This window comes from Ambystoma mexicanum, chromosome 1q (genome assembly GCF_040938575.1).
Source record: "Ambystoma mexicanum isolate Mex_15411 chromosome 1q, UKY_AmexF1_1, whole genome shotgun sequence".
Lineage (NCBI taxonomy): Eukaryota > Metazoa > Chordata > Amphibia > Caudata > Ambystomatidae > Ambystoma > Ambystoma mexicanum.
The window spans coordinates 512,380,398-512,406,149 of NC_090922.1; the positions used below are offsets into that span (position 1 = coordinate 512,380,398).

At 45.9% G+C, this 25,752-nt stretch overlaps 1 protein-coding gene across 2 annotated transcripts in view; it reads left to right on the forward strand.

Moving 5' to 3' along the window:
- LOC138530274 (uncharacterized) overlaps nucleotides 1–25,752 on the forward strand; it is a 391,407-nt gene that overhangs the window by 164,995 nt on the left and 200,660 nt on the right. Inside the window, exons 3-5 of one of the 2 annotated variants that reach the window (XM_069640894.1) lie at nucleotides 8,537–8,601; nucleotides 8,684–8,764; nucleotides 12,312–13,102. In XM_069640894.1, the coding sequence (XP_069496995.1) occupies nucleotides 8,537–8,601; nucleotides 8,684–8,764; nucleotides 12,312–12,576 (411 nt within the window). In that variant the 3' untranslated portion in view covers nucleotides 12,577–13,102. Of the gene's footprint in view, nucleotides 1–8,536; nucleotides 8,602–8,683; nucleotides 8,765–12,311; nucleotides 13,103–25,752 lie in introns of those variants that run through there. The other variant, XM_069640895.1, reaches the window with a different exon arrangement.

Genomic DNA, 25,752 nt, shown 5'->3' on the forward strand with positions numbered 1-25,752 from the left:
ATAAGTTCCAGCAGATACAAAACAATAAAAAAGAGAGAGATTTGGAAATGCGTCTTATAGCTTGTCAGATGATAGTTCTGGTGATGAGACAAGATTCCATGTTCAACCCAACCGTTTCAGATGAAAAAACCAAAGAGGACCATACAATCAAAGAACGAGAGGACAAAAAGGAAGAGGAAGAAGAGGCCAAGATGGGAGGTCTTTTTTAGAACAGGACCAGCGCACATGGGAACTGGAACCGAGGGTTACGAGGAGCCATCATTATAGTTAACCTATCCAAATACAATCTGTCAATTGTCGAGAAGAAGGTACTAAACACAGGTTTAGATTTTGTCACCACCAACTGACATGGCAGCTTTAAATTCCAGATTGAATTCAAACAATGTATACTCAAAATAAATTTTCGACAATTTTTCCAAGACATGCAGTTGAACAACAGCATGAATGAATCAGGTTTTAAACCCCCTCCGCACTTTATTCCACCTAATCATAGCCATAGTCCAGAAGCAACAGTTTGTGAACAAAATGTACTGTCAGAGTTGGAGGTCATGGAAAACAAAAACATGAACCATTTTCAGAATATAACAAGACTGGAAAGAGAGGCAATCCAAAACATAGCCAAGAATGAAAAAAATTATAATTTGCAAGGCGGACAAAGGTGGAGGAATAGTCGTCCCCGACAGAGAGAAGTACATAACAGAATGTCTTAGACAATTGGAGGATGAAACCTGCTATGTGAAATTAGATATGGACCCCACATGTTTAAAAAACTTAATTAAACTAAAAGTAGAGAAGGCTTTAGAAAGAGGTTGGATATGCAAACAAGAGGCACGTTTCCTGACCACTGAGAACCCTAGAGTACCTCTGTTTTATACGTTACCCAAGATCCACAAAGACCTTGTGGAACCACCAGGCAGACCTATTTATCGGGGTTAGACTAAGTCATGGAACCCTTATCTAAATTTGCTGATGTCTAGTTGAGACCATTAGTGAAAGCCATTAAGTCATATATATGAGACTCTATGGCTGTGATACATTTAATAGAAGGGTTGAAGTATGATTCCAATAAAGACACCCTGATCAGTTTAGAAAGTGTATCACTATACACCATGATACCACAAGACGAATCTCGCGCCATGGTGGAAGAAATCCTATATGAGAAACGCACCCCGAACAATACTCCCAATTCAGTCAGTGGTGTGTAGAGATGACACTGAGGGAAAACTACTTCAGAGTTTTGGATATGTTTTACAGACAGACTCATGGCACAGCCATGGGGGCTACGGTAGCCTCTAACATAGCCAATCTCTATGTAGAAATGTTGGAAGAGACAAAAATATATAATGCCCACAATCCATACAGAAAGAACATAACAATTTGGTAGAGATACATTGACGTCTTGATCATAGAGAAAGGCAAGGACATGCACGAAATTACCGATTTCATAGACTGGCTCAATAACCAGGATAGAATTCTGCAATTTACAGTGGAAACGAACGATTTCTCAATACATTTTTTGGATCTTACAATCTATGAGGATGTTAACAACAAAGAATTGGCTGTTAAACCATACCACAAAAGTACAGGGAAGAATGCAATACTTGATTTCAAAAGTTTCTGTTAGGCAGAAACCTGTGCAGTTCCCTCTGGGACCACTGCAAAAGATTTAAGACTACAGGTGTTTGGCAGTAAATCCACTTGGTAGCAGTCTGTACCACACAGATTCACTTGGTAGCTGTGGCTGAGCAGTCAGACTTCCCTCAAGAAGAGTTAGGCAGTATACAGAGTATTCACAAGCAAACACTGACTAGAGCTTGGTGTAAAAGAGATATAATTATTTATTTAAAACCAGATCTAATAAAACACACAGGCACTAATATTAAGCAGTTCAAAAACACGGTCACTAAAAGATATACACTCCCTTAAAAGAATATTAGACAAGCCTTAAGTAAAGCCCCACTTATTTTCAGACAGCGGTGAGCGCTTAACGCAGATGGCACTCTAATAATTCGGTTTAAAAGGGAGAGAAAGGCAGAGTATAAATTGAAACAGATCCCAACACTTTCACAAGAACACAGCAAGAGAGGAAGGCAGAATCAAACCGTGAAGTTAGAGTTCAGAAAGCCGGATCCACTTTAAGAGGATCAGAATGAAATGTGTCCAAGGTCACACGGTTGAAAAGTGCACAAAATCTCGAAAAAAGGTTCAGAAAGAGTTGGACCAAAAGAAAGGAACCAGTTAGATGGTCAAGGCGGCCAGCCCAGTCCAGAAGGTTAAGGGATTATTATTACCTTGTAGCAATCTTTAGAAAGGGAGGCCTGGCGGACACGGTACCTTAAAGTGGTGAGAATACTCCAGCGGGGGCAGTTGTTCCTGGCAGTGGGTGCAAGTCGGTGCTTCGTCCGGAGGAAGAGAGGAGCTCATCGGGAAGGAAAGCAGGAGTCTGTTGCACTGCCAGGGAAGAAACCAGCCGCAGAGTTCTCAGTTAAAAGGAGCGGTCCTTTTGTTCGCGGTCCAGTGGTAAGTGGCTATCCGGTTGCCGGGGTGCTTGGCACGGGCAATTCGACCACAAGATGTCCTGGGATGCGAGAAAAAGAAGGTAAACTGGTTGTGCCCACCAGTCAGGGGAAGAAGACTCTACAGCCGGGAGATCTTCTCTGTCGTCGGGAAGTGGTGAGTCGGTTCCACAGGGCTCCACCGGTGGTGTTGTCGTAGCAGGTCGGCTCAGCTTCTCCCTCGTCGGATTCTCAGGTCCTGTGGCGACTTCTAAAGTTCCAGTCCCAAAAGCCCTGCTTTTATGCAGCTCACCCCCATTCACTCAGCCTAGCGGTCAATCAAACATACTAAGTGGTGAGCCGGCCGGCTCACCACTTGGGCCAATCACACAAGAGTGCGACTTGAGTTACCAAGGTAACTCAGTCCAGGGTGCCTAAACCCCCTCCAACACCCTGTGGTACCCAGACAGAGTGGCACCACTTTTGGAGGCTTCTGTGGAGAAGTCCGCCAAAAAGTGGAACAAAGGGCTCGACTTGGGTTGGAGTCACAGAAGAGAACACCATTTTAGAATCGAGTCCTGGCAAAAAATACCAACCGGCGAATTAATATTAAATAAATAAACCGGCGGTATGTTCGAGGCTATGAGAATTAAATAATTAAATTTGGTAGCCTCGAACAATGGGAAAATCCCATAGAGATATATTCGCGGTCGAATATAAAAAGTAGTATCCACTGCCACCAGCCAAAACTCAATCAGGGGGGACGGAGACGTGCCCCCTCGACTAACAGACCCCGGGGCAATCGAATTGCCCCGACCAGTACGTTCACAATATGATGGTTTGTACTGGTTTCTGTTCATAATTTGGGAATAGTAAAGCCAATGGTGACTTTACATGCCCTGGGAGACAGTAGTCAGTGCCAGGGTATGGAGTCTATGGTGGGGTGTCACTATGACACCCCTGTGTCACTGCACTGAGGGTGCTGTGTAACACACATAGTAAAAACACATGAGACCCTATGGAGTAAAAGACCCCATAGCCCATAAAACACATTAACAGTCAAAGGAACCCCTCAAATCATGTCAAATCATGTCCAAGAGTGTGAAAAAAAGAGACTCACTCTTGGCAGGAGAAAAAAACAAACTCCAGAAATCCAGCAAAGCTGCTGGGGGACTCACTAGGTTAGGAAATTCAGCCTAAACAGAGAATGCTCAATAACAGTTTCCACCATAAACATCTAAGGGATAACATACCCTTGGGCCAATACCTTAGGCTTAGAATGAACAGTTCTAAGAAATCTGATTATGAAAGAGAAGCCAGGATGCACCACAACAAACATAAGAAAGGAGGATACCCTAAAAGCTTACTAAAAAAAAGCCTGCAAAAGAACGAAGAACAATAACAGAGAGGCTATATTGGAATATAACGACAAGAAAAACAAAAGACAGGCTGGTGTTAGTACTTTTTCAGACCAGTCTAACAAAATTACAAAAATTATAAAGAAAAATTGGAATATTATGAAGAAAGGGAAAAAACCTTTAGACACACCAATGATGGCTTTCAAAAGAAGTAAACATTTGAGGGACCAAGCCATGAGAAATGATATAAGTCTAAAACCCCAAAAACAACTCAGCCTCCCGGCAATATGGGGTATGGAATGTGCCAAAGGTCACACTGCGTGTGGCAAATGAAAATGTTGTACTACCACCAATAGATCAACGGAAGTTGACATAGGATTAAAAACGAAATGGGTCCAGCATGCATTTACTAACTGTAATTCAGAGATGGTTGTCTATGCTATTTGGTGTCCGTGCCAGCTTATGTAAATTGATAAAACCATAAGAAAAATAAAAACCAGGATTAGTGGACACAGGAGTTGCATTTGCAATAAGGTCATTGTGGGAACATCACGTGATCGCGGGAGCGTGGTCTTGCGAGATCTAGACTTAACGAGATCTCGTGAGCCCGCGCATGCGAGACAACGTTCCCGCCAGTGTTGGCGAAGCGCCAGACCAGTGAGGTCTACCGACAGCGCTGTTCCTGATGAGGAGCCATCGGAACTGAGGTCCAGGGCATAACTCCAAAGTCATAGGAGGCCACATGGGAGCCCTGGAAGCTTGCAGCGTGCCATCCTTGTGCACACCTTTCCCCCAGTGATGCAACTGGTAGGGCCCTGAACTGAACTGTGAGTAGTTCCCCTGTTGCACTCAGCCAAGTTTATGCCCACCTGTTTTTCTTGTAATAAAGACAGTTGAAGCCCACTGCAGCATCCTGTCGTCCTTTAAGGCCACAACAGTCATGGATGCACCCATGGTTGAACACTACAAAAATCATGGACACAATTGTGAAGAAATAAAATCATGGACGGTCCTGTATAAAATTAAAAAAAAAGTAAGGACAGTAATTTAGACAAGATGAGACTGCTGAAAAAAGAGCAAGAATTCTTTTTTTGGACTAAAGGTGATAAGAATCGGCTTAATGAAAATGTGGAATGGCATAAAATCCGGCCGTAGATATTGGTTATTTGTTCTTGAGGTCCAAAGTTACACTGTAGTATCCCCAGGTGGTTCACATTGGGTTTATCTCTTTTTCCAAAATGGCCGCTGTATCTCACATTGAGAATAGTAGCAAGCGATGATGTCTAGAGCATGCATCTGTGTGGATCTCGTTGCTTAGCAATGAGTTTGTTCCACAGACAACGAGATAAGCCAGTTTTCAAATGAATGTAAGCATTATCAGCCACATCCAGTGTTGCCAATTTAGCGACTTTCTTGCTATATTTAGCGAGAAAGTACGCCCCCTAGCGACTTTCTCATTAAAAAGCGGCTAGCGAGAAATCTAGCTACTTTTTTCAATTGGTTTGGATACTTGCTCATTTATGCAAGTTTCCAAACCAATTGAAAAAAGTGTGGTCATTCGCCCGTTTTCTAACGGGAGTAATGTAAAAACACACTTTGAACTTAAATGGGAGGTCTTTACTATTCTTAAAGTAGCCAGCCCGCCCCCAAAAATGCTGTAGGGGAACTGTATGTTAAGTGGATGGACTTAAACAAAATGTTTAAAAGGGGAGGGGGCCACAGCAAAAGCCATAAATCGTAGGGGGAAAGAGGAGGTGATTATGTAAATTAGGCAGTGACGTCATCTAGCTACTTCTGGCGCCTTCTAGGGGAACCAATAGCTACTTTCTTCACTTAGGAGTTGGCAACACTGGCCACATCTTGAGAGAGGAGCCACGAACTAGTTACCTCTATTCTAGTAAGTAAATTACCCAAGGGTTTACATATGCTAAACAGTAAGCACACAAACACCCCATAATGTCGTGTTTGTACGTTGTTTAGGAGGTGTTCTGGTATAACGAGGAGCAGAGAGAGAGGGGGGCACATACAACGAGAAAAACCCATTTTCAAACCAATGCGTCCATCATCAGCTGCATTTTGAGAGAGGCGTCACGAACGAGTTACCTCGATTCTAGTAAGTTAATTACCCAAGGGCTCACATACGCCATAAAGTAAGCACATAAACACCTCCTAATGTCGTGTTTCCACTTTGCTGAGGAGGTGGTCTGGTGAACCGGAGAGAGAAGAGAGAGAGTGCAACAGACCAGATCACACAGTGAATGTCTCGCCCGCTCGCAACATCAGATATGAGTCAATAGGTACAAAGTATTTAGAAAATGGAATGACTTTAAATACTAAGGTCCTACTGATTTCCATTCCGCTATTATAGTGCATAGTATTTTGTTTTCATAGTGCAGAAGTCAGATGAGCCACGCAATGTGGGACGTCTGTTTAAGTTATTGTGCATACTAAAGAAGCCTGCAAGAGGAAGAGTATTAATGTCATTGAGGACTGTCTCTTTATGAATTAGGATCATTAATTGACTCTGTTACAGAGAAGCTAATAAGGATTAAAGTGGTTGTTTGTTGTTAGAAAAGGAAACCTTTAAGAGTGTAAGACTCCTTGCAGCATAGCAATTAACATATATGGTTACATGTGAATAAGTGGAGAAGTACACAAGGTTGTTGCCAGTTCAGCAGCCCCTGGTGAGTTTCTTTTGGATTTAAACCCATAGAACAAGAACGAAACATGTCGGGCATTATTGTTGGCGTCCATTGCCAGATTATATCCCAATGTTGACATATGCATAACATCTTTTACTTGAAAACTCATTTTATCAGAAAAGCTAAATAACAGATACACACATCTGAAGTGGATTATTGCACTGTGCATTTTTAGCATTGTTTTCTTTTGGTATGAATTATTGTTTTTAAATGATTGAACTGTTTGTTATCACTGTATGAGTAGCTAACAATGCTGTCCTGTAGACACACCAGTACTTTTTCACTTTGTTTATGTCTATATACATATATATTTTTCTACTTGTATTAAATGTTACAATAATTGAATAAATGCTTTAATATGAAATACTACACCAAAATTTTTCCTCTGTTTTTCAGTCCGGTCATGTTTCAAGGTTTTGTGAAGGTTTATAGACCAGGGGAACCTGAGTGCTATAAAAGTCCCTGGTATCTCTCTAAGTACAGATAGAGGTAGAGACCGCAACAGGATTGGCCAGTTCCTTGACGATTTTAAAGAGTTTGGCCGTGTTGTTAGAGGCCGCAGACACGCTGACTTGAATGTGTGCTCTCTTCTTCGACGTCCTCCTTCCCACTTCTGAAGACCGTCGTGAACGGTGCCGGTGCTTCAGTGAAAACTCTGCCGGTAGGGGCCTGAACTCCTGGCGGGCCTTTGGCCCGTAGCGGCAGACTCGTAGTTTGGCGGTCCGGAAAGGGTGCCTGTACATTGCCGGTCCATTGCTACCGGCACCCTTATTTTCAGACCGCCAAATTTGTAATGAAGCCCAATGTACTAGCAGTTGCCTGTAGAGGAGAGGTGGCAACACTTGGAAAGTCACGTTTATTACAAATACATAAGTCAGTGCATAGTTGGACGATTGTCCAAAGTGCTGCAAGAGCTCCTGCATGATCAGCAAGGCATTTATGGTTACATGGCACACCCTAATAGAAGGAGGCCATGAAACCAGCATTCGTCAAGGAAAAGCCTATCTCTGTGAAACAAGTACATAAAACAGCAAATATAAGTGAAAAATAATTCAATCAGTGTTATAAAGAAATCTACACTGCTAAATATATAACCGAGCAGATAGAGTTAGCCTGCTGTGGTGTACAGTGCTTGGAAAGGGACTTGAACACTCCTAACACAAAGAAGAGATGATTTGAGGATGCCTGTGAGAGATTGTCTGCTCTTATTAACTGTTAACATGAAACATCACAGCTCTGCGCGCCTGAACAACGCCCCCTTCCACTCTCGCTCTTGTAATGTTGTAGTTTTTTTAGATTCTCTGGGTGTAGGATGGTAACAAGATATTTTGCTGGAAGGTGTACTGATCGGGCAGAGTAATGCCCTCATTACTTACTGGTAATCTTCATTACACCTAGTCCCTCTCTTCCTCATCAGAGTCCTAAAATCATGTAGGAAGTTTGCCTTCCACCAGCAATTCTCCTAAAAAAAACACTCTTTTTAGTTTGAGCTGCGCCACCGAGTACAGAGAGGGAAAAATGCCATATGAGAAGGGACACACCACTTGTAAGTGTTGTTTGGGTATTTGCCCACCCATTGACTGTGCATGGCAATGCTAATCATCCCTAAGGCCATTCCCACTCACGCAGTCCCACTCACTGCCAGATCTGTGTAGTACCCGGTAACAAGCACACAGTGCAACTAATGTCACTTCCAGTGATGTCACTTCCGACTGGCTAAGCTAATGAGTCCCCCCACTTCTTTTTTTATGGCTTGACCCCTAGGTGTAGGGACATAATAGAGTTACTTCACTCTTTTGGGGGGTTTGTGCTTGACGTGGGTCAACTGAACCTGGCCGTTGGTGCAATGCTGCTGTAATGTAGTCTTGTTTTAAATCTTCCTTGTTTCCTGTGTCCTTGCTTAAATGTTCTTTGTTTCCTGTGCCCTGGTTTAATGTTCCTAGTATCTAATGTTCATTCTTTCTTCCCCTTTCTTTTCTAGGTTAGGAGCGGAACCGTGGAGGGCGACAACGGAACGAGGTGCGGGGCGCGGAAAAGGACATTCAGGTATATAACTTCAGAGCAGGTGGAGAGGAAGGGAGAGACTTTTAGCCACACTAACCTCGCATTTCCCTTGCATGCCTTACAGGTACCACCAGACGTGGCGGGTCAGGAAAGCAATGCCATGGAGAAGCTGGCATGTGGCGGAAGAGAGGTGCAGCGCGGACAGGTAAGTCTGGTCCTATTCCCCATTCTTCTGCTTACTTCTCTGTCTCACGACCCTGATTGTTGTCTTCTTCCTTCTTCTTTCTTCCGTCTTCTTTCTTTCTTTTTTCCATCTTCTATCTTCTTGGGTTGTTCTGGGTGAGGTTGCCAGATAGACCTGGGTGACAGGGACCTTTCTGGCAGGCTTCCTGGAAAGTCTGCCACAAAGTCGTCTTCTTCTTCTTACTGATAGATTTTTATCCATCAGCAGTGATTTTTGGATACCGAGGATTGAGCCTCATTACTCCATCTTCTCAGGTTGAGTATGTAGTCGTGGGCTTGTATTCTTCTTGGTCTGTGTGGTCTTGTCACAGTAGGGCTGGTTCCACAGGGTCTTCGCAGTGATGGGCCGTGGGTAGCAGTCGAAGGGGTTTGCATTGGTGGCAGTTAGTCTTCTGATCAGAGGGTTCAGGTTCTGATCCAGTCCTTGGCAGAAGTTCTTACTCAGCTTCGCTAGAGGTTCATCCAACATCTCGATGTCCAGGTCTCTGTAAAGGTCTGCTGTCCTTGTGAAGATTGGAGCTCCAGATGATATCCACAGGGCCTTGTTCTGGACTATCTGAAGACTCTTCCAGTGTCGCTCATGGCAGGTCATCCATGCTGGGGAGGCATACATCAGGGTTGGTCTGATGATCGCCTTGTAGACGTTGTTGTCCAGAGGGGCATGGACTTGGTCTTCAGGAGTGGGTACAGTGCTGCCATCTTTCCTGTTGCCTTCTGCTGAGTATTCTCGATGTGGCTTTCCCAGTTGAGTTTGCTGCCCAGGGCCACACCGAGGTAGCGGCTGCTGCTCTCCCATTTGATGGTCTCCCCGTTGTGGCTGATGTGTAAGTGCTCCATGATCTTTCTGGTGAACAGCATTGCGGTTGTCTTGCTGGTGTTGAGTTCTATCCGCCAGTCGCTGTACCACTTCGGGATGGTATCTAATGAAGCTTGCAGGTTCTTTGCCACTTCCTTTTTGCTGAATGACTGGGAGATGGCTGCAACATCGTCTGCATACAGCGCCAGGTCGGTCTTGTGGAGATCTGTCGGTTTGTCATTGGTGAAGAGGTTGAACAGGAAGGGTCCGAGGTTCGATCCCTGTGGCACGCCTGCTTGGATGGGATGTGATGAGGACATCTCAGACCGCATGACGACATCGAAGGTGCGGCCTCCCAGGTCGCTGGCAATCGTCTTCATCAGATAGTTTGGAAATCCCAGGCCATTCATCTTGTGCAGCAGTCCCTTGTGCCAGACTTGGTTGAATGCTTTGCCGACATCCAGGAAGACGATTTCTGTGGACTTCTTGATGTTGAATCCGTGGCTGATGGTGTCCACCACTCTCAGTAGCTGATGAGTCATTGCATGCTCCTTTTGAAATCCAAACTGTTCCTTTGTTAGTAGATTTCTTTCAGAGGCAAAGTCGCTGTGTCGAGCGAGGGAGACCTTCTCCAGGAGCTTCGATAATCCAGAGAGCAGGCTGATGGGCGGTAGTTCGCTGGACCCCTCAGTGGTTTGCTGGCCTTTGGGAAAACGATGACCCTTGCTTCTTTCCAGGAACTCAGGAAGTGCTGGAGCCTCATGCATGCATTGAAGATCTCTGTGAGGTGTTCCATTGATGCTGGTGGGAGGTTCTTGATTGCCAGGTTGGTTATTCCGTCGCTCCCTGGTGCCTTGCCGTTCACCAGCTTTTCTGCAAGTCCTGCTACCTCAGAGCTTGTGCACTCCTTGATGTATTCTGCTCCCAACCCAGTTCGGTCTTCTGCGAGATACTTCTCAACTGCTTCCTCCACTCTGTCTGAGAGCCTACTTATCTTATTCGGGGTGAAAAAAGCCTCCAGTGTCTCGGCAAGGACCTCTGCCTTGTCCTTGTTGCTGCATGCAAGGTGGGTTTGTCCCTGGATTGGTGGGCTTGGCTCCTTCTTCCCAGTCAGGCGACGAGTCATTCTGCACACTGAGTTGTCCGCCTCCTTCAGCTTGGCTGTTGCAGCCTCCCACTTCTCTCCACGGTGCTGTCGGATCTATTCCACGAAGTGATGGCATGACGGCCTCTTATAGGCCCAACCAAAGTCATGCAAGATGTGCCCTGAAGTCATATTCGTCCTAGGGAATGGGTCATGTTTGCCTGTCCTGTTGCTGACCCTTTCTGCCTCCATAGGGCCAACCAGGTGAGCCCAGTAGTTATTCTGGGCCCAGTGCATGCTGAACCCCCCTCACTGGGGCTGTTGCTCCCAGTGTCCACCAATCAACCCATGATGGCCATGACAAGTCTGTTTCAAGGAGTACAATGTGATAGCACGGACAACAGCTTTTTAACAGTGACATTATCCAATACTTCTATTTACCTAGTTACTGAAGAGGCTTGATTCAGTCATTAGTGTGATGCTGTGTCTGGCACAAATAACCACAATGGAGTCCCACCAGTTTACCCCTTCCCTAACTCAAGAGTCCCTAAGGGATGTTAGTACTACTGCCAGGTGACCCTTACTTTCGGTTGTTCTTCTTGAGACTAATGGTGTTCTCCTTAATATGGTGGCCACCTGACTCCCTAGGGGTCTTCTAATCTTTCCCTAACCTATCCCGCTTAGTAGTCTTAGAGAGTTAGGGAAGGGGCCTTCTTTCACTCAGTTTCACTCTTCTGTCTCTCACTTCCCTTCTCTCATGACCCTTTCCTACACTGGGCTCAACAGATGTTCTCCTCTCGCTGTACTGCTGTCACTCCGATCTCTCACTCCACCTTTCCACCTCCATCCTTCTCCCACTCTGCCTTTCCACCTCCATCCTTTGATCTTCCTTCTCTTCTTACTCCTCCTCTTACTATCAATCTGATCTCTAACTGTCACTCCACTGCTCCCCCCGCTGCCGCCGTCATCCTTTTCTCCTGGGTTCTGCCGCTACTACTACTGTCTCTCCTTTCCTACCACTACCCATGTTCTCCCACTCCCTGTCACTACTATCACTGCTCTGCTACCACTATCACTCGCCTCCACCACTCCCACTCTACTGCGACGACCACTCACTAAGAATTAATACGTCCACTACTACCAACTCCCACCACCACTTTACTACGCCCACCTCTGCTACCACTAATGCCCTGCTACTCCTACTCTACCTCTAGTCCTCACACTCTTCACTCACTCACAAATACTCCACAGATCCCCCTTTCTGCGATAGCTTCTGCTCTCTGTTTGCTCTCGTCTCCTCTGGTGTCTCGGAGGTTCTCTATCAACTCCTGTCCTCACCCAACTAAGCCACACGCAACCATTCTTACACCCCTCCCAGTATTGGTCCGCTTACCTTAGCCAACTACTTGCCTTACTTAAGGTCGTGTGACTATGTAAGGGCTTTGGGAAGCTTCATAGGGGCAAGTAAGCCCCGCCCAACTCAACGTGAAGTCTAACTGCATTTCTAACGTGGAGCCTGCAGTGGTTCATAGGGGCTGACAGATGTCCCAAGCCTTCCTTGAGGTCTTTCTTTATACAACATTTTCCATGGTGGTTTAGCAGACTATCCTCTTTTGTGTGCTTCAGCAGACAGCTGCGTTTCAATACAGGTTGCTGCGCCGGTGTTGTGGAGCTCTTGGCATCCTGTGGTTTGGCCGCTCCCTACGTTGCTCCTGCCGACGTCAGACTGGTGTTGCTGTGTTCGTGGCACCCCTTGGAGCTGCGCGAGCCGGAACTGCGTCCCAGAGCATCTTCCAGCCTTCTCGCTGCAGCGTCAGCGGCTTTGTGGCTTCAGAGGGGTCTTTTTGAGTGGGAGGCTCTCAGACCGCCATTTTTTAGTTTTGGCTGTCACTGAATGACTGGTAAATGTATGCACCTCCAGATTCCAAGATTGCATCCGCATCCAACATAAAGCAGGAGGTGAATCCTCCACACCACCTCCAAAAATCAGATTTACTAAAACAGAAATACCACTCACAGGAAATCGGCAAAAATCCCCATTGAATACTATGGACTCCAAAAATGGGGATGAACACCCCCTTAACGCCACTCGCAATCTTAAAATGAGACCTCAGCAGGATATTGCAGTATAAATGTGCACATATTGAGGCAAGTAAAAAGGAAGTATTGCTGCACAAAAATCTAAACTTTGTGGAATGTATGCTTAGTTAAAATAGTTATAAGTAGTTACAAAATGTACAGAATGTAATTTCTAATGCCCATATTGTACCCAAGGATTAAAGCCAATCTAATAGAAAGGGAGTTTTTTCCTATGAATGATGTGAGGAGTTTTGGGCCACTACTGCTGTTGGAACAGGATATCAGACATTGACATGTTGTCAGATGGGTAAAAAATATATTTTGCAGCATTTAAAAAATTGTATGGCACATTTAAAAATAATAAATTGTATGCTTTTTTGATGCAAGCGCTAAATTGCTACAAGTTGAATGGTCTGTAAAATGAAGTTATTTTGCATAGCATAGAAAAAAACCTCATCCCGGCTCCTGTTTGGACACAGCTGATAGACAGGGGCTATTCCACTTGAAAACTAGAACATTAAATCACCTTTGCAAAGAAACATTTTACATGCCAAGCAAAATTTGGTGCCTGCGCCATGGGAGTATAGAACGTTACAAATATACATCATTAGTCTGTACAGGTAGTTGTTTCTTTATAGGTTTTGCCTGCACACAAGAGCGTGTGTTTGAGACCCACTGAGGCAGAAAGAGTGCAGATCAATAAGTGGCGCGAGGTAGATATTGGCCTGTGTTCCAGAACAGCTGCTCTGCCTGTCACGAGCAGGGCTGGGATTAGCTTCATGCCACCGCTTATCACACATTAAACCCCACGGATGGAAAAGTCGAGGAATGGAAAAGTCATTACAGCCATATCCGAAACCATATCTGACTTATTCCATATCTGCTGCGATTAGCCCGTGGGCTTACTAAAGCGCACGACCTATCTCAGCTGCATATGTACTAATCTGGCACATTAGCAAAGTTCAATAGCAGAGAGCCCTACCCTATATGGCAAGCGTATGTTGAAATGTACACGTCCTTTCACAGGAAGGTCCTCATCTGCCCTGCCCTCCAAACATGAATCTGATTTTGGCTGAGCAACTTTCAGTCCAAACCAGGATAGACAGCTATGTCCGGAAGGAATCACTGATGTTACAATGGTAGAAAGGGGGCCCACCAGTGTTGCTGTAACGGTTTTCACAGTATAGGGCAGGGGTGTCACCTCAAGTAAAAAAGAGGTTTTTACTTAAGCAATGATATATGATGTGATATATATGGCATTTGTAATACGCCTATACACAAGTGTTACAAGGCGCAACGAGGCAAGGGAGGGGGAACGAAGGGAGGACAGACAACTATCCTACTAGGCCAAGTATCATTCAGATCGCACAAGTGCATGGGATGGGGAAGGGGAAAGTGCAGGGGGGAGGGGGAAGGGAGAGTGCAGTACATGGGAATAGAATAACAACAATAAGTAAGTAACGGCCATCAAGTGGCAGTGCAAATGTATGTGCAGAAATCAGGTGTAAGTGCTGGTAGTGGGACTGTTGGGATACAGAAACAGTGCCCAAGTGCGGGGATTGCCATGCGGGCAGTGCAGGTGTGTGAGACTGGCGGGGGAGGGATCTCGGCCCGAGATCAGAGGGTGACCAGATAACCAGTGAAGTTTCAGCCAGGAGGTCAGCAGGGGAGAGAAGGAGAAAAAGCAGAAGCAAAGAGAAGGGTTTTGAGGTGCTTCTGGAACCAGAGATGGTTCTCCTTAAGTTTCAGGGAGGCAGGGAGGCTGTTCCAGACAGAGGCACCAGCCGAAGAAAGAGATCTACCACCAATTCGTTGCTTAGAGAAGCGACTGACCCTGAGGGAGTTGGAGGCGGATGAGCGAAGAGCTTGAGAAGGAAGATGTTTAGGAAGAGAGAGTTGAAGGTATTGAGGCCCCAGAAGGCCTTGTGGACAATGCAGAGGGTTTTGAACTTAATCCTCGCAGCCACTGGGAGCCAGTGCAGAGATTTCAGTCCTGGAGAGATACGATCCCTGGGCTTGAGGCCAAGGACAAGTCTCGCAGTCCTGTTCTGGATGAGTTGCAGAGGGCGGAGAGTAGAGGCAGGCAGATTTAGAAAGAGGCTGTTGCAATAGTGCAGCCTAGAGAGAACCAGAGCTCTGGAGACAGTGAGCTTCTGGGGGAAGAAGAGGAAAGGAAGAACATCTCTGAGGAGGTGCAGCTGGTAGTGTGACTTCTTAGAGACGTCAGAGATGTGAGGAGGGAAGGAAAGTGTGGAGTCGAAGATGACCCGAGGTTTTTAGCCTCGCAGGTGGGAGCAGGAAGAGGGCCAAGAGAGGCTGGCCAGAGAGTGACAGGAAAGGAGGGAGTGGGGGTGCCGTTGAGGAGAATCTCAGTCTTACTGGCATTAAGGCAAAGGTCATTGGCGGCACACTACTCCTGGATAGCAGACAGACGGTCAGGGATGAGAGACAGAGAAGAGGTGGTTGAAGGTAGCCTGAAAATGAGCTGAGTGTCGTCCGCAGAGCACTGAAAGTTGGGGCAGAGGGTGGCAATGCGGTGGGCAAGCCAGGGAGAGAGGTTAGACCCCAGGTGGACACGACATGTAGAGAAAAAGATAGCAGAGAGAAAGGACCCAAGTTGGACCTGGGAGGGTCGGTCAGAGAGGAAAGAAGTCAGCCACGCCAGAGCCTGACCATTGATGCCCAGGTTATCACAGAGACATTTGAGGAGGATGGCATGGTTGACCGTGTCAAAGGCAGTAGAAAGATCAAGCAAGATGAGGACACAGAGGGTGTTAGAATCGAGGTTGGAGAGCAGGTCTGTACGGATGTTCAGGAGAGCAGTTTTAGTGCTTCTGGCAGCTCTGAAGCCAGACTGATGGTCATGAAGACAACCAACAGATTCAGTGTGGAGATTAAGCTGGGAGATGGCCAGCTTTTCCAGGAGTTTGCCCAGGAAGGGAGTGATGGAGATTGTCCGATAGTTAGCTGGGCAGGAGGGGTCGGCCGAAGGTTTCTTAAGATGAGGGTGCACAATGGAGTACTTCAATGGGGATGGGAAGACTCCAGTGGCGAAGGAGGGATTGCAGAAGTCAGGCAGGAGCCAGGGAGCCTATGTGGTCCTTGTTGGATTTGGAGGAACAGGGGTGAACCTGTTTTGACAAGACTTTCATAGATCAGACTTGTCTAGAAACCTTGTCTGTGGAGAACAGGGGAAAGGCAGAGAAAGAGGAGAGGTGGCTGCAGAAGGGCATGAGGAAGAGCAGGGAGTAGATGGAGGGAGGGGAGAGGAGAAGAGTGAGGACAGGATGTCCTGAGTTTTAGAGATGAAGTGAGAAGCCAGTGTGGTGCAGAGGGCCTGGGAAAGGACAGGAGAAGTAGAGACTGCAACAGGGTTGGCTAGTTCCTTGCAGATTTTAAAGAGTTCCGCCGAGTTGTTAGATGCCGCAGAGACGCAAACTTGGAAATGAGCTCTCTTCTTGGTGAGGACAGAGAGCCGGTATTGCCTCTGGATCAGGTGGCAGGCCAGTTTGTTAGAGGATGTACATGAAGCACGTAATTTCCTCTCGGCCACCCTGCCCTTACGTCTAAGGGTGACGAGGTCTGAGTCGTACCAGGAGATGCACTTGGCTTTGGGCTTCAGGTGGATTCTCATGACAGGGGCAAGAATATCAAGAGTATCAGATATAGCAGAGAGGAGCATGGAAAGGGCTGTGTCAGGGTGAGTGTCAGCCAAAGGGAGAGGGGGGTGAGAAAGTGGCAGCGAAAGCCTTAACTGACACATGCTTCATGGGTCAGATAACTGAGAAGGTGGGTGGCAATGATGGAAGTGGCTTGGCCTGGGGGGTAGAGAGGGTGAGATGGGAGGAAAGGAGAAAGTGATCACTCCAGGAGAGAGGAGTGGTGAGAGGGACAGAAAGGGAAAGGTCTGAGGAGACCTAAACATCCAGGGTGTGCCCTGCAGAGTGAGTCGGGCCAGAGGGGAGAATAGAGAGTGAGAGAGAGTCGCAAAGGTTGCAAAAGAGTCCAGAGGGAGGACAGGAGGCATCCAGGTGGATGTTAAAGTCTCCAAGAAGGAGGAGTTGAGTGGTCGAGACCAGGATGGAAGAGGAGAGGTCTGCCCAGTCAGAGAAGAAGGAGGAGATCTGAATAGGTGGCCGATAGATGGTAGCCACAGTAAGGGAATGGCTAGGGGAGAGAGAGAGCCTGTAGACGAGGCATTCGAAAGAAGAGTAGGCCTGCGTAGGAATGACAGAGGCAGGAATCCACTCAGGGAAGATCAAGGCTACACCCCCTCCAGAACGGTTGGATCTGGGGGCGGAGAGGATCTTGTAGCCATTGGGGAGGAGCGTATTAAAGCTTGTGACAGAGCTGGCTGTGAACCATGTCTTGGTGAGACCGAGGACATCGAGATCAAGTTCCTCCAGAAGGTGGCCCATGTCGGAGGAGTGTTTGACAGCTGAACGAGAGTTAACATTGGCAATATGGAGAAGTTTGCCGTCCTTGAAGGACTTCCGGGGAGAGGTACAAGTCTGAGGTACGCCCTGCGGAGGTGAAGAAGGAGCCTGAGGGGGGACAGAAAGTGAAGGAGAGGGCAAGGTAGCCGAGGAGGAGGCAGCAGAGGGAGGCGAGGAAGCCGTTGAGGGGGGAGAGGAGACAGCAGGAGAAGAAAATAAATTGATAAGGTGCGGGAAGCGTCTATCGAAGAGGAGAAGGTTGGCCTGAAGGCCTTGGACCAGGATGGTGTCATTCACATAAACATTAATGATGACCTTAGAGGAGTGGAAGGAGGCCAGGAGGGCATCCCACTGGGTGCCATTATTAATGGGAGAAGAAGAGAAAGGAGAAAGCACAGAAACCATATGAGGATGTCGGTGAGGGTTTGCCTAGAGGAGGCACTGGGTTGGAGACCAGGATGTCCTTTTTAAACTTCTTCCTACCAGATTTAGTGAGGAGAGCAGGATAGTCGATAGAGAAGCAGTTGGAAAAAATAGGAGAAACAGAGAGCACCAAAGGGTAGAAGGGGAGAGGAGAAAGAGGGAAGGGAGAGGGAAGGGGAGAACAGTAGGGAAGGACACAGGGTAGGGTGCAAGCAGACGAGACAAGGCAGCGAGAAGCAAGACAGTTGAGCAAATGGACAACCAGACGACACTCAGAATTAAGGAACAATCACAATGCACATTTTAAGAACAGGAGCAATTTTAAATACTGATACAATGCAAATGTTAAAACAGGAGGAAAACCCACCTAAGTTTGAGAATCCTGAATAGAGGGAGAAAGGCCTAGGTTTCACAATGCAATTTTAAATACTGATACAATGCATATTTTAAAACAGGAGGAAAAACCCACCTAAGTTTGATAATCCTTTATAGAGGGAGAAAGGCCTAGGTTTTGCAATTCAATTTTAAATACTGATACAATGCAAATTTTAAAACAGGATCAATTTTAGGTACTGATACAATGCAATAATTGTATAAGCAATAATCACCAGGCTGTACTGGGTGGTAATGGCTTGGGGCCCAAGTTAATAGCTGGGATCTCCCAGCTGTTACTCCCTAGTACTGCTGGGGAGCCAGTGATTATCGCTACTGGCACCCTGCGTTTACTTTCCGTAGTGCTGATAGCAATGTTTTTGTTTAAAACAATGGGTCCATCCCTGCAGGCACATAACTTTTGTTTCAAACAAATATCCCAACATGGCGGCCCAGGGGCATGTGAGGCCACAACGGTGAAAGGTAAGCAGGAGGAGGGATGGGAAAGAGGCAACTAGTGAGAGGGAAGGAAAATGGCATGCAGGTGCGAGGAGAGGTGAGGCTGCTCAGAATACGGGTTTGGATTGTGAGATGCAGCCTGAGTTCTGAGCAAACTGATTGGCTGCTGCAAATGGCCTGGGTGCTACTGAGCAATTAAGTCTCCATCAGCAATATCATCAATAGTAGGGTGGGGGGTAAACGACTTGCCTCCTTTGAGTGAACAATATGGTCATTCGTATTGAGCATTTTCTCCATCAATGTTCTCTTAACAGAGGCGATCAAACCACAAAATGCATATGAGGAGCCAAGTTAGGTGGCTGGCATAGCTCTGGGAGCTAATGTATGAGCCAAGATATTGTTTTATATTCATTTTACTAATAAACTAGAGACCGTAATGTGCAGCACGTACCCTTTAATCCTCTCATATAAGTGAACTTCATACATTCTAGATTTCCCTATACCCTTACTTCATTCCATCAATGACATATTAATATTCTAAATAGAACAACTATAAACAACACAACAATCCCCCCTTACTTATCATCTAACTCGTATTACTAGGCAACTTACTTCACCAATTACAAGAAATATATATTACTTAACTCCATACTTACAGTTTGATTGACATTTACATTTGTTCAATCAATCGTTCTGGTTTACGCAACACCCGCAAAGAACGGCTCCTCACAGGTGTGATCCTAACGTCAGATTCTTCACTACATTCTAACTCACCAGGATGTAACACATCAACTACAGGATTCAAACCTCCACCCAAAGGTCCAGTCATTCCTCACTAACTGGAATATCTCCTGAGTCCACAGAAATGTTGTCCCACATTGAACTGTCAACCACTTCTCCACCAGGATCAAGTCCTGCTTCTTTCTCAGCATCATCATCAGGGTCCACTTGAAACTTCCTCCTAAAAAATTATGCATTCCGAGTGATTTCATGATTGTCTTCATCAGCTGCTGTGAACATGGGTCCCTTCACTCTTTTCCCTTTCAAAACCACCAGTCATTTCATGTGGGGTATTCTGATAACTCCTAAGCATTTGTGACACTTCTTGGGTCATCGACATTTTGTCCACCGCTGCCTTTTGTCTTGTTCGTTTCAAATTAAGCATAAACTTCTCAACCATGCCATTTGCTTGTGTCCACAATGGAGTAATCTTTTGATGTTTAAATCCTAAGTATGCTGCAAATTTTCAAATTGGTGTCCATGAAATGGTGGACCATTATCTGTTTTAATTACTTTAGGAATTCCCCATTCACTGAACAACTCATCCAGAACACCAATTACATGATGGAAAGCAGTTGACACTACATGTTTTACCAGAGGAAATCGAGAATATTCATCCAATATCACTAACAAATATCCTCCTTCTTCCAGAGGCCCATTGAAATCCATGGATATTCTACTCCACGATGTCTGCGGTAATGGAACAATCTGAAGCGGACCAGGACTGCTATCAGAAGCAGTTACCTGACATGTGAAACACTTCTTTACAATGTCCTCAATTATCATGTCCATCCACGGGAACCATATTTGATTCCTCAATATTATTTTTGTATTTGTTATTCCTCTATACCCTTCATGTGTGAGCATTACCAACATCTTCCTTAAGCTTTTTGGTGCCACTAGCCTATTTCCTCTTAAGAGCATGCTATCATCCGTTGATGTCAATTCTCTACTTATTCTTGCCAGTCTATCCAGATCTTTCATATCAACTCCTCTTTCAGCTTTCTGTTCTTTCAGCATCCATTTCTACTGGCCTTGTTGTAGTTAGACGTATGGCTGCTTGATTGTCGGGTCACTCCTACTCTCCTCTGCAAACATTTCTCTTGATATTGTTGGTGGTAAAGCATTAGCAGACAAATATGATACGTAATTTTCTGCCTCCATTAGCATTTTATCATCAGATTCTTTCCACGGATGACGAGACAGATAATCTGCAGGATTAGCTTCTTTCCCTGGTTTTTGCACAATGATATAAACATACTCTTGTAGGCATATCCCCCACCTCGCAATGTGTGGAGGCATTCTACTTCCTGGATTTCCAAACAGCGAGATCAAAGCCTGATGATCTGTGACAAGTGTGAATGGTCTTCCAATCACAAAATGGTGGCATTTTTCACAGGCCCACACAGCAGCTAAACTTTCTCTTTCTGCCTGCGAATACACTTGCTCAATTTTGTTCAGGTTGCGACTGGCGTACATGACAATATGCCTGACCTCTTCCTTTCCTGGTTCAAATTGTGCCAAAATTGCCCCTAGCCCAACAGGACTGGCATCCACTGTGATATCAGTCTCCCACTCTGGGTTAAAATAGGCTAATTGCCGGCCACTAATCAGTTCCTTCTTAATCAACTTAAAACTATTTTTGCATCTTTCATCAAATGTGAATGCTGTCTCTTTCTTCAATAGTTGTCATCTGTCAACATTGCAAAGTCAGGCACATAGCGAGCACAATACCCCATCATTCCTAGGAATTATCTCAATTCAGTTACATCTTTTGGTGGCTCCAAATTAAGAATGGTCTTCACTTTGCTTGAATCTGCTCTTATTCCTTTTTCTGGAAATATATGTCCAAAAAAATGCAAACTCTGTTTTTTTACGTCACATTTGGATCCATTTAGAGTTAGTGCACTATTCTGTAATGCCAAGCACACTTGCTCTACTGCTTCATCGTGCTGTTTTTGAGGGATTCCATACACCAGTATGTCAATATTATAGTTAAATGCATTTCTTACAGGCGCAATCACTTTCCTTCTTACCTCCTGGAATATTTCTGCTGCAGAAGATATTCCAAAACTCAATCTCTTATATCTATATAGGCCCTCATGCTTTGTGAATGTGGTTATGTATCTGGACTCAGGATCAATTCCCAACTGATGATCCCTTGATTTAAGTCAAGCTTTGTAAATCTAGTGGCTAGATTTAATCTAATGATTATATCTTCAATATTAGGTCCCGGGTGTCTTTCTCTTTGTATAGCCACATTGGGAACCCTCATATTGACACATAAACGAATGCGTCAATCAGCTTTTGGGACCACCACCACTGGTGACACCCATGGTGTGGGCCATTCTCCACTTTTTCAATTATGTCGTGATCAATCAGTTGTTTTAATTCCTTAGAGACTTTCTCTTGAAGATGGAATCCTATCCTCTATGGATGCTGGGGAACCGGTCGAACATGAGGATCAATATGAAGATGTATTGCATCACCTTTCAATTTCCCTACCCCTTTGAACAAATTAGGAAACTTTTCTTTGAGGATCTCTATACTCATTGTATTTTCTGTTATAGTTTGTAAGTCTTGTCTTTGTGGAGGTATACCCTTTATCATATCCAATTTACTGTAGTTCACATTGATGAGCTTTAAGCTGGTTGCAGTTTTGCAACTAATAAGACATCTTCCTTCCACAGGACTGTCTATGACAAAAATCTCCACAGGTATGTGATCCTTGTGTACCAAATCACATGTGAATTTTCCTTTTACAACCAACGGTTGTATAGCTCCCAATGGAATATGTTGGTTCATGACGGCTGTAATGGGTATAACTATGCAATTTCTCTATATGTCTTGTTGCTTATTACATTTACCGTGGTGCCAGTGTCCACCAAGAATGGTATGGTTTGATTTCCTAGACTCACGGTTACTTTTATAGCTGTACTTCCATCTGATATGTCATATATTAACCTCACATACTCCTTGTTGTACATATCATAATCCAGGTACTCATTACTCATGTCCACATTCATGTTTCTATTTTCTACCGGAGGATTCTCATATAGATCATCATTATATTTTTCTTTTACTTGATCCTGATCATTATGTGTTTGAGTTATCAGGGTTTGTTTAGGTTCTGTTCTTCTGCCCTCTTCAATTTGCAGAGCACATTGTCCTTACAAACCCTGGCCGGATACCTGGTTGATTTGAGTTTTGTTTCGCATTTTCATCCAATCTTTCCATACTTGCTCATGCATTAAAATGACTTTGGTTGTCATATCTCCAAATCGGAATCATCTGTACATTAGACTTCTGTATCGGTGTCCGTGGTATTTTCTCTCTACACATAGTTTGGAAATGATTTTCCAGGCCACATCGCAGACACATGTGACCTAAGGCTGGACACTGTCCTCTATGTGGAAACTCAAAACCACACCTGTAGTATTGCCTTTCTCCAGCATTCCTATAATTGCCACTCCAATAACGTACATTTGGGTTTCTCTTTTGCCATTGTGCACTTTTCTTTGAATTCATGACAGCAATGCTGTTCAGCCCTTTAGGATTTTCCATGTTAGCTGCTTCAGTACCTACCCTTTTATAAATCCGTGCTAGCTCCAGTACTTCTTTTAACGGAAGAGATTTTTTAAGTAAATGTTTCCTAAACTGGGACGATAAACAGCCTTCAATGATTCTTAGTCCGATTGCTTCATCATCACTGAAATGTGAGAAATCACAGTATATCGCTTTCGCTGAAGACGTAGGTCAAATTGTGCAATGGTTTCATTTGGGCTTTGAGTGCACTGGTTATAAATGTATCACTCACAGGGCCTCATTACGAGGTATGCCGTTAAGGCAAAAACGATGCCGGAATGGTAATACCGGCATCGTTTATCGTCCCGTTGCATTCCGACCCGCAAACCCGGTACTAGCGGCACACTAAACAATGGTGCCGCTAATAGCGGCATAGGCGCGTACACGCGCCCCTTCAGGGAGCAAATACTGGCATGCCGGTAATAGGGGGTAATTCCAACCCACGCATACATGCAAATACCGGCATCGCGAAGCCGGTAATCACGGGCTACACGATGCCGGCCATACAGGCATCGCAGACCACCCGCAAACAGCAAGCAGGATACAAGGCAGCTGCCGCAGGTGCACACAATCCCCACAGGTGGAACCAATGGAGGCTGTGCCAGTATAAACTGAACACACCCACACTCCACAACCCCCCCTCCACAGGTGTATGCAATTTAGAGTGGCCCAGTACAAAAGGAGCACATCTACACACCACACCCCTTCCTACACCAAAATTCTACCACTAGCAGTTGCAATCATGGCACTGGAGGACATGCCTATACTGCTACAACTACAGCAACAACAGCAACAACAACAACAACTACAACATCAAGAACAGGCAGCACATAGGAGACGCAGGAGGAGAAGGAGGGTGAGACAGGCCCAGGAATTACCACCAGCGCAGCCACCAGTGCCTCGTAGGCAGCCACCAATCCCTCGCACCAGACCCAGCCCATTCAACCTAACCCCTGAGCAGATCCACACCCTGTACCGGTTGGGCCGTGACACCATCACCACCATAGTGGACATGATACAGAACGACATTGCCAGCCACATACAAATACGCACTGCCATCCCCCCACTACTAAAGGTGGTGTCTGTGCTACACTTCCTGGCCACAGGCACCTACCAACACACAGTGGGCCAGCTGCATAGCATTTCACAACCACTATTCTCATGCATGCTGAACCAAGTGCTGGATGCCCTCCTGAAGCACGCAAGCACCCATATATCCCTACCACTGACTGCCCAGGAGATAGCCGAAACCAAAGTAGGCTTCCATGCACTGGCAGGCATACCCAATTGTGTTGGCGCCATCAACTGCACCCATTTGGAATTGGTAGTCCCCCATGCCATAGAGGCGGTGTACCGCAATCGCAAGCAATACCACTCCATCATTGTGCAAATGGTATGTGACTCCAGCAAGATCATCACCCATTGCTGGGCCCGATTTCCTGGATCCACACATGATGCCATGGTACTGCGCAACTCAACGCTACCCCGTCACATGGAGCGACATGCTGGACCACGTGCCTGGCTGCTCGGTGAGTTGCACACCAGGCCCATGGCCATGCTGTGGGGTACTGATGTGTGCAGATGCAGAAGGTGGGGGGACCTACTGCACCTGGGTGGGAAAGGGGGGGTGGGAATAGTGCACCTGGGTTGCACTAGCCAGTGAGTGGAGAATGCATGCAGAGCTGTACACTCCTCCCCTTAACCAGCAAAACAGAACACAACACATCACTGGGCCACTTATCACAAATATTGCAGATGGATGACAACAAGTAAGAAGAACAACCAGGGCACCATCGTGATGGCAATCAATGCATGAATGAATAGGATGGCAACTGTGGCAAAGCGGCGAGTGTGACGATGCATATTAAGGAATATACAGCATGATTTGAAGCCCAAACATTTGCGCACTACCAAAGCACATCTGCCAGTGCATGCATAATTGCACCCAGCATCATCTATTGAACCCATCCAGTGTACCACACCTCATTACAGTATACATTGCATCTAGGTGACTTTTTGTACACATACAGGGACATGTGCATGCCCACACCAAGTAGCTGCTGCCATGACTGTGCTCCCTGAAGGTGGCAGTTCTGTGTGACACACACCTATTTGTATCTGCCTGCAGGTGATGGAGGTTATCCCTTGAGGCCGTGGCTACTTACCCCTATGCGGAACCCGCAGAATAGCCATGAAGAGGAGTACAATCGTGTGCACACTTGTACCCGTGTTGTGATTGAGCAGGCCTTTGGCCTGCTGAAGGCGCGGTTCCGCTGCCTCAGCAGGTCTGGTGGAGCACTCCTTTATAGGCCTGAGAAGGGGGCAAAGATCACTATGGCCTGTGTCATGCTGCACAACATGTGCGTCCGAAGGAATGTACCACTGCCACCTGACATTGACATGCATGGGCTGGGTGAGGATGAAGGGGATGGAGACGGAGGCGAAGGAGCCCCCCTGCCAGTACGTGATGCATGGGATGGCCATGCTGTACACCAAGCACTAATTGAAGAATACTTTTGAAATGCGTTGAACAATGTAAGTAATGTGTCTGCGACTCACTGTATCTGGACATGCACACTTTTTTAGTTCGAATTGCCCCACTCTACACCATCACACAATAAATGTACATGTACGAAAAGAACGATGTCCAGCCAATGATTTGCTTGCACACAACAGTGTATTTTCAGGAGACGTGATATGGTGAACATAATCCCCTCACAACCCCCAGTAAACTGCCTCTCCCACCCCACAAACCACAGAAATAACCCAGTAAACTCCCTCTCCCACCCCACAGAACCTAAACGTCCCCATGTGTCCAACAAACAGTGGTCCCTTCACCAATGTACTTTTTCAAAATGTCATTGCCTGTCCTGTTATTCTTTGGTGATTTTTGGATCCGGGGTGCCATGGTCAAGCGCCATGCACTTCTCTGCGTC